Source organism: Rattus norvegicus, chromosome 7 (assembly GCF_036323735.1).
Source record: "Rattus norvegicus strain BN/NHsdMcwi chromosome 7, GRCr8, whole genome shotgun sequence".
NCBI classification, from domain to species: domain Eukaryota; kingdom Metazoa; phylum Chordata; class Mammalia; order Rodentia; family Muridae; genus Rattus; species Rattus norvegicus.
This window is the reverse complement of record NC_086025.1, coordinates 23,165,943-23,179,766: the sequence shown is the minus strand read 5'-3', so window position 1 is coordinate 23,179,766 and position 13,824 is coordinate 23,165,943. Positions and strand designations below refer to the sequence as shown.

Genomic DNA, 13,824 nt, shown 5'->3' with positions numbered 1-13,824 from the left:
CAGGGCCTATAGCAGTGTTCCTGCAGACCTAGAAGGCAGCAGTGGGGAACAGCCCTAAGAATACAGCTTCAGCTGAGAAGACATAGCTCGTAGGCCTCTTGGTAAAAGGTGTGGACAGTTGGGACCAGCGGTGAAAGGAGAGGAGAGGAGACAGTGAATACCTGCCCAGGTGGCCCAGGCTAGCCCCACCTGTGAATTTGCCCAGGCTAGCCCCACCTGTGGATTTCTAGCATATAACCATCAGGCCTTTGGGGCTTGTACCGAACTTCCTCAAGCTCCCAGCTGTCTTCCTTGCCCATTGAAAGGATTTGGCTACTTGTTTTCCTGTGTATATCGCTGTGAGATGCAGTCTTCCCTTCGGTATTTGCTAGCACTGGTATCTGACTTCATGCTTGATGGAGATAAGAAAATAACTTCCTTTCCCCTGAGCCTCCACCCATCAAAAGTGTTATCCTAGCCACAAGGACGGGTTGTCCATGAGATCTAGTACTCAAGTATGTTAAACTAGGGATTACCAAAATATCCAGCAACAAAACACAGTCTCTCTCATGCTACCCGACTGCAATCAAATTGCAATTCTGAGACCCCACGGCCGGGGCAGGCCGACCTGGCCTCGTGTGTGACCCTTTGCCTCTGCTCCTGCGCAGGCCGTCTGTAACTGCTTGCCGAAGTACACTGGAGATGGAAAGGTCTGCTCGCTTATCAATGTCTGCCTAACGGTGAGTACACCTCCGGGCCTGTAGCTTGGAGCCTTCCCCCACCTTCTAGGGAACTCCAGTGCTCTCCCCTGGGAATCGCAGAGCTGATTCTGGGTAATGAGGCTCGCTTTTCCTCTTATGTGCCACGGTCATACTGTGAAGAATGGAGAGAACAGGCTGCTACCCCACAGCCTGCCCCTTTGGCTACAAGATTCTGTAGGGACCTAACACGGAGCTGCTGTGGCATGCATCTGACCCAAAGTGAGCTGGATTCGTTTCCTAAAGTATGGGAGGCACTGTAAAGCATTCGTGTGTCAACTAACAAGTCTTAGGATCCTGTTCAGAACCCTTAGTCACAGTGACAGGGTATGCTGCCTGAGGTGGTTTTTTTGTTTATTCTTTATGTACCTAATGGAGAAGAAAGTCAGTTCAAACATGGACAAGCACAAGAAGTTATGCTGTGAAAGAAGGGAACACTGCAGAGACAGCGGGGATCAATCATCAATGGCCAGGATCGAGGGAGGGGGGAGGGAGAGGGGACAGAGAGAGAGGGAGAGGGAGAGGGAGAGGGAGAGAGAGAGAGAGAGAGAGAGAGAGAGAGAGAGAGAGAGAGATGAATAAGGGAAGCATGGGAGTCCTTAGGGATAGGAAACTACCAACAGGAAGCTTCCATGATGGACACACATCATTACACATTCATCAAGACCCACGGACTTCGCATACACCAGCAGGGGTGGGACACAACACAAGCTATGGACTTTAATGGCAGTACATCAGTCCCAGCAATGGGGGAAACCAGGGAGTGGCAGTGTCTCTGTAGGAAAGTCTGTTCTTTCCACTGTTTTCCTGTAAAGCTAAAACAGCTCTTCCAGTCAACTAGTCAAACAAGCAAACAAAACCTGCAGCTTCATATGAAGACAACTGTCAATTCTCCCCCGTCTTTCACCCGCAACACGCACGCACGCACGCACACGCCTGAACGCAGCTTCTGCCACCCAGACTTGGTATATCTTCCCCGTGTAAGCTATCTTCGTGATATTACAGAGAATGTGCCCAAAAGAGCACACAATTTTTTTTTAAAAAAAAGGTCCTACTTCTCTCAGATAGTTGACCTGTATCAGTATATTTCTACAAAGATGTCAGGACCCAGCAGCACGAGCTTCATGGCCTCTGTACAAACGTAACCTCATGGCAGTCCTGTTACGAGCAGCCTGCAATCCCTTCTAAACATCTACTGATTCTCACATGACGTTTGGCTGCAGACTGGCTCCGTGCTGTACCAACCAAGCAGGATCTTGCTTGGTTGAAACCGGATAACCTATGCACTGACGTTCAACCTACCCAGTAAAATAAGAGGCTCTGTTGCTATAGAATTTACATGACATCATCCTACAAGGTCCCATAAACCTGATACCCTGACATGTCACGTCTGGGCCCCCGAGGTCATCCAGGCCTCTGCATCAACGTGGCATCTACATGCACTGGTGCTTTCTCTCATCCACTTACTCTGCTCCCCGATGGGACAAAGACTAGTTACCCCCAGTTTGCTGATGAGAAGACTCTAGCAGTGAATTCTTCTCCAAAGCATCTTAGTTCCACTTCCTGGTGCACGATAAAATGCCCTAACAAAGCAATCTAGGGTTTATCTGGGTCACAACTCCAGGTCACAGTTCACCACTGTCACAGTGGTGGGGGCTTGAAAGGACTGGTTACATTATATCCGTAGCCAAGATCAGAAAGCAATGAGTTCGTGCATGTTCTCCTATGCACAGTCCAAACTCGCCATCAGAATAGGGCTGCTATAAAGTGTACCCATAGGCTGGGTACAGAAATTTATATGTGATTCTCGAGGGCGAAAATCTAAAGCCAGTGTCAGCAAGGATGTTTCTGGATGTTTGTACAGAGATCATGAAGTTCATGCTCCTGGGTCCTGAAATCTTTCTAGATATCTACTGATACAGGATAACATATCTGAGAGAAGCAGGACCTTTTTAAAAGGTTCTCTGAAGTGCATATAGATGCAGGTACTCAGAGCCCTGGATGACCGTGGTGGCCCAGATGTGACATGTTAGGGTGTCAGGTTTATGGGACCTTGTGCAGTACTGGTACTCCAGTATTCCTGGCTGTAGCTGCAAACCACAGTCTCTGTCGCTGTCTATCTCTGTCTCTCTCTTTGTCTCTGTTTCTCTCTTTGTCTGTCTCTCTCTCTCTCTCTCTCTCTCTCTCTCTCTCTCCCCACCTCCACATCTGTCTTTTGTCCTGGCACAGACACATGTGAGTTTAAGGAGCCTCAAAGCAAGACCCTTAATGACATCTATGAAGATGCTTTTCTAAATAAAGTCACAATCACAGACAAGTGACCTAGGCTTAAGAACCTAGCCTTGTTTGGAGTGGGTACAATCTTTCCCGCCTCTGGTTGGCAGGAAAAAAGATCCTTATCTGAGATCACAGAGCTAGGACATAACAAAACCAGAGCCCGAACCCATGCTGTCTAACCCTGGACCCTTACTGTGGACGAAGCACCTTGATCCCCTGTTTTAGGTGTGCACTCCCAGTGGATGCCGTGAGGACCTAATGGACTACTGTAGTTAAATCCTCCCTCTCCAAGCAGCTCCCTGTGCCTCTTTGTTTTGGTCTGGCCAGTTCAGGAGAACAATGTCCTCTGCGTGAAGAGACCATGAGGACAATAAAGAAGCTAGACCACAGAGGCAGCCGGGATGTGGGGCTGTGGTTAGGAGAACTCCGGCCGGCTCTATGTCATAGTGGTTCTTCCTTGTTGATTTGGCAAAAGGCCCAGGACACAGCTGCCCGGGAGGCCCGGAGACTATTTGCTGGCCTCTTGGAAGCGCATGTTCAGGAATTAGCTCTCAATTCCAAAGTCACTAGGGGCGGGACGGGGATCTGCAGCAGGAAGACGGAAGACTTGGAGCCTCTCTAGTGAGCACCATCTCCAGAGCCTCAGACCCCTGTTGCTCTGAGCAGTGCCAGCCGGTGTCCCAGGGTCACCTGTGTAAGAACAACAGAAATTCTAATGTGGGTTTTTCCAGTTTTTAAATGATGGCAATCACTCAAAGGAAAGCATGGGAATATGCAAGCAAAATAATGGCGGAGCTGCCCATGAACCATGCACTTCTCCCCAAGTCATACCCCCAAGGGCCAGGCAATGGGGCCGTCTGTGAGGTAGTTCCAGGCCGTCTCTGGCCCTGTAGGGCTGCTGCAACAGAATCCTTGAGGCTGGGTAACTGAACAGAAATGTAATTCTCACGCTCTGGAAGCCAAGGTCAAGATGCCAGCTTGTGGTTCAGGCCTTCTTGGTGTGTCACAACACGGCTGAGTGAGCAAAAGTGAGGGAAGGAGAGAGGGAGGGAGAGGGGGAGAGAGAGGGAGAGTGAGGGAGAGAGGGGGAAGGAGAGGTGGGGGGAGAGAGAGAGAGAAAGACAGAGAGAGAGGGAGAGAGAGAGAGGGATAGGGAGGGAGGGAGAAGGAGGGAGAGGAGGAGGGAGAGGGAGAGGGGGAAGGAGAGGTGTGGGGGAGAGAGAGAGGAGAGGGGGGGAGAGAGAGGAGAGGGGGGAGAGAGAGAGAGAGAGAGAGAGAGAATGAACCTCCACAAGAGGGGAAGAAAGCTCCGAGAGGCACACAGCAGTAGGACAGATGCCCGTTTCCAGAGTAAAGAACACTTTGTGAGGACAGGAAGGAGTGGGCTGTGGTGAGAGAACAGGTGTTCAGAACTACACGGAGCGAGTGCCCTCATGGTGAGGGGATAAGCTGGGACTCCTAGACCTCTGGAGTGGACAGAACTCAAGAGAGCTGTGACAAGACTGGACTCTTCTGTGTGGTCTTGGAGTCCACTGGGTCTTTCAGCTATTAAGGTTCAGGGTCATTGACTGGAAGAGCTCACTTTTTTAAGCTGCAAATAGAAGTTTCTCCTCCTGGGGTAGGACTCTGGGATGCTGACAAGCATTTACTCAGTGGGTATTTTGGAGGAGAGTCCAGGGAGCCGGAAGAACTCACCAAAGTCATTGAGCCTGTCTGATGGCTCCTCTGCCCCTCGCTGGAGTCTACTCAGGAGCAGAGGCTGTGGAGACGCGGCCATGGAGGCTCACTTCAGCTGTCTTTTGAATTTTAGCCTGCTCTTCCACTGCTCAAGTGCTCTTGGGCACAAGGATATAAGTTCTATTTTATACTGGCTTTCTGTCCTCTTTCCTATGACCAAATCAGAGTTTGCCCTAAACATGGGAACTGTCAAACATGGCGCTTATCCATAGAGGGCTAGAGATCTGGTTATGCGAGCCTGCTGTCTCGTGGTAGAAGGCCGAGTAAATAGTGGCCAACAACCAAGGGGCTATAAGGCAAGTCCAGGAAAGGCCAGGAAGACTGTTCAAAGTTGGAGAGTAAGATGAAATGTGTGTGCGTTTATGTCTGTGTATGCGTGTACATGCGTGTGGGTGTGTTGCTAGGAATTTAGCTCAGCCTTGGCACATGACAGACAAGTATTCCACCACTGAACTGTAATATTCAATAAATCCCAGCACAAAATTGCTTTAGCAAACCTTGGCAAACGTACTGATCTGATTGAACCCCTCCTCCACCTCTTGGCTGTTTTACCAGAACAATGGCGGCTGCAGTCCATTTGCCTTCTGCAACTACACTGAGCAAGATCAAAGGATATGTACCTGCAAGCCAGACTACACGGGTGATGGAATCGTCTGCCGGGGCAGCATCTACGGGGTAATGACAAGTGTCCAGGAAGTGAGCTCCACTTCCCAAACTGCTGAGTGTCCCAGTTGCCTGGGGGCTTGCAAATCAGTTGCAATGAAAAGAACTTTGTCTGCCCAGGGGAATTCCTATGGCCTGGAGAGGGCGTCCCACTTAAGACTGACCCAGCTCTGCAGTCAGAAACATCTGGGTTTGGAATTGACCTCTGCCCAGGAGTAGCACTGTGACGCAGAGCAATGTCACTTTCCCTCCTTGGCATTTTTTATAACGTATGTTTTTATTTCTTATTGGGGAGTGGCTGAATGTTGGTAAGCATGCTTGGAAGTCAGAGGACAGTTGTATGGAGTCAATTCTCTTCTTTATGTGGGTTCAGGGTGTCGAACCCAGATCTCCAGGCTTCCTCCTGGACAAAGGCTTGACCGGCTGAGGCATCCCCTTGTCTGTGATGTCATTTCCTATGCATCACTTTGGATCTGGAAAAGATAATGATAAGGACACCAACCCTATCAAATTATTACAAAATGCAATACTGTGATAATATCAGGAGCACAGAGCATGCAGGAATGCTGAAGCTCTGGGTTGGTGTGTGTGATGTGAGTGGTGTGTGTGACATGTGTGATGTGTGTGGTGTGTGTGATGTGTGTGATGTGTGTGGTGTGTGTGACGTGTGTGATGTGTGTGGCGTGTGTGGTGTGTGTGGTATGTGTGATGTGTGTGGAATGTGTGATGTGTGTGGTGTGTGTGGTGTGTGTGGTGTGTGTGATGTGTGTGATGTGTGTGGTGTGTGTGACATGTGTGATGTGTGTGGCGTGTGTGGTGTGTGTGGTATGTGTGATGTGTGTGGCATGTGTGATGTGTGTGGTGTGTGTGGTATGTGTGATGTGTGTGGCATGTGTGATATGTGTGATGTGTGTGGCATGTGTGATGTATGTGGTGTGTGTGGTATGTGTGGTATGTGTGATGTGTGTGGCATGTGTGATGTGTGTGGTATGTGTGATGTGTGTGGTGTGTGTGACATGTGTGATGTGTGTGGTGTGTGTGACATGTGTGATGTGTGTGGCATGTGTGATGTGTGTGGTGTGTGTGGTATGTGTGGTGTGTGTGGTATGTGTGATGTGTGTGGCATGTGTGATGTGTGTGGTGTGTGTGGTGTGTGTGGTATGTGTGATGTGTGTGGCATGTGTGATGTGTGTGGTGTGTGTGACATGTGTGATGTGTGTGGTGTGTGTGACATGTGTGGTGTGTGTGGTATGTGTGATGTGTGTGCGATGTGTGATGTGTGATGTGCAGATTGAGGTGACTGAGGGTCATGTATGTGATGTAATATGAGCATGGTGAATGGTGTGTGGAGTGACATGTGTATATGGAGTGTGCTGACTATGTATGACATACTATGTGTGGCCTGTGAATGTGTGGCATGGTGTGTGGATGGTGTGTTTGTAATGTGTAATATATGTGTGGTATATGTATGTGGTATGCAGTGGATGGTATGAGTGGTGTATATCACATGTGTGTGATATATGTATGTAAGGAATATGGAGTGTGTGTCTGTGTGTGTGTGTGTAGCACACTAGGTATGGGTGTATATGATATACAGTGTATGTCTGTGCGCATGGCGTATGATGTATGGCATATTTGTGGTATATGGCGTGGGTAGTGTATAGTATATGTGTGTATGTATATGTGTGTGTATAGTATATAGGGTATAGTGTATGGTGTGTGTGTGTCTATATATGGAATATGGTGTGGTCTATGTGGTGCATGGTGTGTACAGTATATGGTATATGCATATGTGGTATGGTATGGTATGCATATCTGTGTGTCGTATATAGTGTATTTGTGGTACATGGTATGTGTAGTGTATGATGGGTGTGTGTATATAAGGTATATACATGTGGTGTATGTATGTTTCTGTGTGCATGTGTGTACATATGTGTATGTGTGGTATATGATGTATATGTTATATATGAAGTATGTGGCATATATGTGTGTGTGTATTTGTGATGTATGGGGGTATAGGAGGGCATATCTGTGGTGTATGTATGCTTCTCTGTATGTGCGTGTGTATATAGTGTATGTATTGTGTATGGGGTATGTGGTAGATGATATACGTGTGTATGTATGTTTGGTGTAAGGTGTATGTATGTGGTGTCTGGAATTATGGGGATATTTGAGGCGTGTGTGTGTGTGTGTGTGTGTGTGTGTGTGTGTTGTCTAGGATATATGTGGGGTGAGAGTGGAGAGGGTGTAGGAATGTATGATATATGGAGTGTGTGTGGGTAGATGTAATATATGTTGGTATATGGTATCGGTGTTTGTGTATGTGCATGCATGTGTGTCTGTGTGTGTGGTCCATGAGGGTATGTGTTATATGAAATGTGTGTGGTATATGCATGGTATTTTTATGGTATATGTAGGGAGATGGAGTGTGTGTGTGGTATGGGTGTGTAGTGTATGGAGAGGTATGGTGAGGTGTGTGTGTGTGTGTGTGTGTATGTGTGTGTGTGTGCACGCGTGCGTGTGGATGGGTACACTTTTGCCCTCCCCTATCTGCCTTCACTGAGATAGAGGAAGAGGTTCTATGATACACTCAGAAAATAGAGACCCAAGCATTTTTGATGTCAGGGAGGCCAATTCTGCCATAAACAATACCTGACCTTTGCAAGATTTCAACTATATTTGGTGTGTTTTGTGAAGATTTGAGCTCCATTCAAAATGCGTATAATGTTCTGCAGACTCAGTGTGCTGCTCAGTCATTCCAAGCACCGACCACAAGCCCCTAGGTGAGGCAGGAGGAGAGCCATCACCTGGCTTTCCTGCAGACAAGTTGTCCCAGCACAACTCTGTGCTCCTGTGTGTAACTCGAGGTTCGAATTTGACGTTTTCCTGTCCTTGTTTGCAGGAGCTTCCCAAGAACCCCTCGACGTCCCAGTACTTCTTCCAGTTGCAGGTAAGAAAGTGCATCTACTTTTGAGGTGTGCCAGGTCCATGTGTGAATCTATGTGTTTTGTGTGTATAAATTGAACTAGATGTGGATATACATAGGTATGTGTGTACGCATACATAGGTCAACATGTCTAAAGGTATTAGATAAAACTGTAGCCTCCCAAGTCAGGAAGGGCAGAAGAAAGTTTGGAACTAGGGTTTACTGTGCCAGCCCAGTTGTTGGCCGACTGTGAACCTGTTAACGTTTGTGACTCTAAAGGGCACAGTGAAAGTACAGAGGGAAAGACTAAGGAGCACATCCTGATAGGGCTCCGACCGAGAGTGGGGCTCGACCTGCGTGGGTCGCTGAGGACTAGGCGCTATGAAATATAGTGCGGCAAGGGACTACCTGGAGGGCCCATGCCAAGGTGTCCCCTGAGAAGTCACGCCATGCAACCGATCTGGTTAAAGGAGACTTATTTGGGGGAAGGGATGGAGTGAGGATGTGGAGAAGGGGTAGAGGCAGAGGCGGAAGCAGAGCCATGAGGGCAGAGAAAATGGGGACAGAGGAGGACAGAAATGGGAAGGGAGAGATGGGTCGGGAACATGTGAGAACCGAGAGAGAGAAGTGGGGCGGCGAGCAGTCCTTTTATATGCCGCCTGGTTGACGGGAAGCAGAGAACACAGGCTAGGCATACCGGAAGAAGCGGGGCAAGATATACCTCGCGGGGAAGCTCTCTTGTTCAGCCCAGCCCCACCTCCTGTCTTACACCTCCAGCGCATCGTGAATCCCTGGAGGAAGTAACATGTCCATTAGGTCAGACCTCAGAGTCACCTCTGTCTGTGAGAAAGGCCTCTCAGGCACACTCAGCTGTTGCTTCTCAATCTCCCAACTACATTGACAGTCGAGATTAAGTCTCACAGTGGGATGGCTAGCTAGGAGAAAGCATGCTGGCCTTCTGGGAAACCTCCACGTAAATCCCAGATGCAACGAAGAATGAGACGTGAGAGGCTAGGAGCAAACACTATGGCAGCCCTACAATCCTAGGAAGACAAGAAGGCAGCTGCATGCGGTCACGTGATTATCACAGAGTACGGCCAGTCACGTAGAAGGGAGAGGCAGGAGCCATCTTTGATTGGTTGTTATAGTCATGTGACTATCGCAGGATATAACCAGTCACATGGGGAAGAGAGACCCGAGTCATCTTTGATGGGAGTTATGGAAGAGCTGTTATCATCTTGGTAGTCTGATTTCAAATTGATTAATCTAACAGACACACATTAATTTTTAATTAGAAAAAATAGATTAATTTTGATGGTACAGAATATGGGTTTACTCTGGGTCTGAGACAAAAACACTGACTCTGGCCTAGCTTTGAGCCTCGACCTGTGTCTGCGAGAGAGGAGGCTGCTATGCTTTGTCTATGAAAGAGTGACATATGGCCCCACGTCCCTTCTTGCAGGAGCATGCTGTCCGAGAGCTTGCTGGACCTGGCCCCTTCACCGTGTTCGCGCCTTTGTCTAGCTCCTTCAATCATGAGCCCCGGGTGAGCAGGAGGCGGGGACTACAGAAAGGCTTAGGCAAAGGAACAGCCTCAGAAGCTACCACAGTGATGGCTATGGACAAGAGATTTAGTCTCGGGGAGAGCTGACCAGCAATAGAAGGGGCTGCTTGTCTATATGAAGACCCCTGCCAGGGAAGGCATTTGGGTTTGGGGTACCACTAGCCGGAGACGTTCTAAAGGCACGCCTAAACAGAGGTGAAAATTGGAGAAGTCTCAAGTAATCAAGTGATCGAAACTCTCTACAGACTTGGGGGGAGGGGGGAGTAGATGTGCAGAGTACGTGCTGAATTGAGAGAATTTAAATAGGTTCTTGACTTGCAGGACTTATCAGAGCCTTTATGTTCTATCGATCACTGTGTCCCTGTGTCACATTGCCTATAAAGATATTGATAACTAGATATCGATAACTACACCTATATTGATAACTCCTCTGAGAATTGGACCTGGCCCACATGTATTTGGCTTACTCTCAGTCAGAACTGTAGCTGAGTGTTATCCCCATTTTACAGTAGAGAATACTGAGAAAAGTAACTTTGCCCAAGTCCCATTGCTGGAAGGTGTTTGAGGAGGGGCTTGTTCTTAGCCGCTATGCACACTGCCCCTTTCTCTGAGTTTATGTTTTGGGTACCAGCAAATCAAGGACACAAGAATAATGTCTGAAGTCATTTGACCTTTGGTTGTTTTAACTTAAAGCCTCAAAGGAGTTAAGCTATGTTTCCTGGTCTTTTTATTACAGTGACTTCATAATGGTATTCTTTGTTTCTTGAATCCTAGTAGAAATGTATCACAGTATCTTCCAGTGCTCTCTCTAGGAGGGACCCTCCCACGGTCTCTGCCAGCATGTTTCCCAAGAAAATTCTTTTCTGCAGAGCCTTGTAGAACACTGGTATCCTTCAAGCAGCGCTGAGATGAGCTGGGCTAGAGGCCTCTGTGGCTCCACCCACCTCCTCTCATTGCCCTCCCTGACCCAGACTCTCCCTGTGGCCCCAGCACAAACCAGGCCTGGCACTAGCTCCTCAGAGTGTGGAAAAGAAGAGAGCAAAAAGGAGGTTCTAGCTGCAGCCTCCTGCCTCTGACCAACCTCCCTTGGCCTCTCTTCCAGATTAAAGACTGGGATCAGCAGGGCCTCATGTCCCAGGTTCTTCGCTATCACGTGGTGGGCTGCCAGCAGCTGCTGCTGGACAACCTAAAAGTGACCACAAGTGCCACGACCCTCCAAGGAGAGCCAGTTTCCATCTCTGTCTCTCAGGTGAGAGCAGCCCCCTCAGGAGGGAGCTGGTCCTTGTTCTCCAGACATCTGGCTTCCCTTGCCTAGAGTGACTGCTGCAGTGAGAGCAGCTGACCACTGAGAATTTTCTTCTGGGTGTCGGGCAGTGCTAAGGATTTTACATGCACCAATTCAGTTGGTGCAGCAGCCCCAAGACGTGAATACCACCGCTGCCGCCCAATTTCCCAATACGGAAGCGGCTCAAAGAGGTTCAAGTAACTTGTCCAAAATCACGCAGCAAAAGGCAGTTGAGTTGAAAGTCAGACTCAGAGGCAGGACAGCTACCGACAGCACAGATGGAGGGCTGGGCGGTGTCAAGGACGCGGTGATGAGAAGCCGGCTGTGGGCTGTCTAGTCTGTGGGCTTTCAGAACCGTGTTGCTATAAGCAGCCAGCCAGGTCGTCTGATTATATATTATTTGCTGCTAGCCTCATGGGTGAAGACTGCGTCCTCCTCTCCATTTCCCTTGCGGATCTTAATAAATGATGTGCTTACGTCACATGGGCCTTCAGGCTCCGCCCTCGGAGGAGGGCTTGGCTTTCCCTGCACACGAGGGAAGCCATAGTTCTGCAGGGAAGGGCTGGGAAGTCCCTCTGTGCTCATGCCTTTTCGCTGGTCTCCTTTGTCCTCAGGACACTGTGTTCATAAACAATGAGGCGAAGGTCCTGTCCAGTGACATCATCAGCACCAATGGCGTCATCCACGTTATAGACAAGTTGCTGTCTCCCAAAAACTTGCTTATCACCCCCAAAGATGCCTTGGGCAGGGTTCTGGTAGGTAACCCACTGTCACTCTTCCGTTCTTGTCTGTGTCGTCCTCCTTCATCTGGCGTCTGGTGGGAGGCATCCCTTTGAAGCCTTGTGATCCTGTGGCTTCAAGCCTAACAGGCATAAGCAGGCAGAGGTTGCTTTAACTCAACGCATGGATTCCAGCCGGGGACAGTGATGTCTGTCACAGCCCCGCTACTCCATGTTCAAGTACGAGTATTATCTTAGCCCAGGAGTTTAAGGCCCGCCTTGCCAATATAGTAAAACCCTATCTCCTAACAAAAAAATAAATTACAAATAAATAATTTTATAAATTTGCCTTTAGTGTCCACGAGGGAAAGTTGTCGTATATAGATTTGGAGACGGAAGGAGGCGGGGAGAGGGAAGGGAAGGTGGATAATTAGATCTCACTAAAATAACCCAGGAGTGAAACTGCTTCTTACTGGACAGAAAGAGAAGCTTTAACTCTTTGTCCATGCATTTATTTCTTCTCTTCATACTGGGGATTAAACCCAGGGCCTCGTAAGTGGTAGGCAAGTGCCTTCCTCCTGAACTCTAAAATCAGCCTCCTTTCATTTTCTGTTTTGAGACAGTGTCTTGCTAATTTGCTTAGGCTGGTCTTAAACTCACTCTGCAGCCCAGACAAGCCTCTAACTTTTCATTCTCCGGCCTCAGACTCCCAAGTAGCTTAGGGTTACAGGCCTCAGCCACCGGGCCCAGTTTTAGTTTTGTGTTAGATTCAGTTGTTTTAATAACCTTGTTTTGGTTTTTAGTACTGGCCACCTGCCTTCATCACAGGTGGCTGAATAGAAAGGAGTCTCTTTTTTTTTTCTTTTTTTTTTTTTTCAGAGCTGGGGACCGAACCCAGGGCCTTGCGCTCACTAGGCAAGCGCTCTACCGCTGAGCTAAATCCCCAACCCCCAGAAAGGAGTCTCATAAGCTAGCAGGGATATGAACAACTCCTTTGGGTGCCACAGTCTTAATTTCAGTGCTGCACGGGGGAGAACAAAGCAAACTAGAAAATCCTGAAACAAAGGACCTCTAATCCTACCGTAGGGCCATCCAACTGTCACAGCCTCCCTCCTTCACCAGCAGGGCCCTAGAGACGAAACCGCTCACATCCACACCATCATGCCCCAGTGTCCCTGCTAGGTGCACCTCCTGGTGCTCCTTCTCACCAACAGATCTTGGGTTTGTTGGTCCTGCACCGGCCATATGGGTTTCTAGCTGCAAGGGAGTACAGGAAATGTGTCCAGCTTTCTAACCTGGACAGGAGAAAGCTGCTATGTGTGTGGATGAGCCAATAGTTAGCTCCCGCTGTCTCACCGCCATTGTGAGCAGTTGGGTTGTATTGAAGTACTGGTAAACTGTCTGAAGAGGGCATGTTCAATCTACACGTGTGTCCCAGGAGAGCCACAAATGTGGCCCAACACAAAACAACAAACTTACTTACGACACTAGATTTGTTTTGTCTCTCGAGTGAGAGTAGCCACCTCCGGAAGGCGCCATCCCCCAGTCGTGGAGAATGTACCGTCTGTCTTTCCCTGCACGGTTCTCAAGAGGGAACTTTGTAGACAGCACTGTCAAAACGGTTGTTCACACTTAAGGATGAAAAGTTTGATGTCCTTTCTTGCCTTTACAGCAAAATCTTACTACAGTGGCAGCAAACCACGGATATACCAAATTCAGCAAGTTGATACAGGTAACACACTAAGGGGGATGAGGACTTGAGGACATGAGGACAGCCCTTCTGAAACTCTGCTTTCTTAGGTCTGCCTGCGTTTCTACCTGCCAGAGGCACAACCCACCCTGACCAGTTCCTGAAGAGCTCTAAGAACCTGGGTTCCCCACAAAGCACATCCCATACTAGGTCCTCAATTGCATAA

General features: G+C 48.6%; 1 protein-coding gene across 5 annotated transcripts in view; it reads left to right on the top strand.

Moving 5' to 3' along the window:
• Positions 1 to 13,824, top strand: part of Stab2 (stabilin 2) — a 205,696-nt gene that overhangs the window by 162,867 nt on the left and 29,005 nt on the right. For all 5 annotated transcript variants that reach the window (XM_063263071.1, XM_063263072.1, XM_039078516.2 and 2 more), the window contains 7 exons: positions 648 to 719; positions 5,307 to 5,426; positions 8,317 to 8,364; positions 9,803 to 9,886; positions 11,007 to 11,153; positions 11,804 to 11,944; positions 13,581 to 13,640. In XM_063263071.1, coding sequence (XP_063119141.1) covers positions 648 to 719; positions 5,307 to 5,426; positions 8,317 to 8,364; positions 9,803 to 9,886; positions 11,007 to 11,153; positions 11,804 to 11,944; positions 13,581 to 13,640 — 672 coding nt within the window. The remainder of the gene's footprint in view (positions 1 to 647; positions 720 to 5,306; positions 5,427 to 8,316; positions 8,365 to 9,802; positions 9,887 to 11,006; positions 11,154 to 11,803; positions 11,945 to 13,580; positions 13,641 to 13,824) is intronic.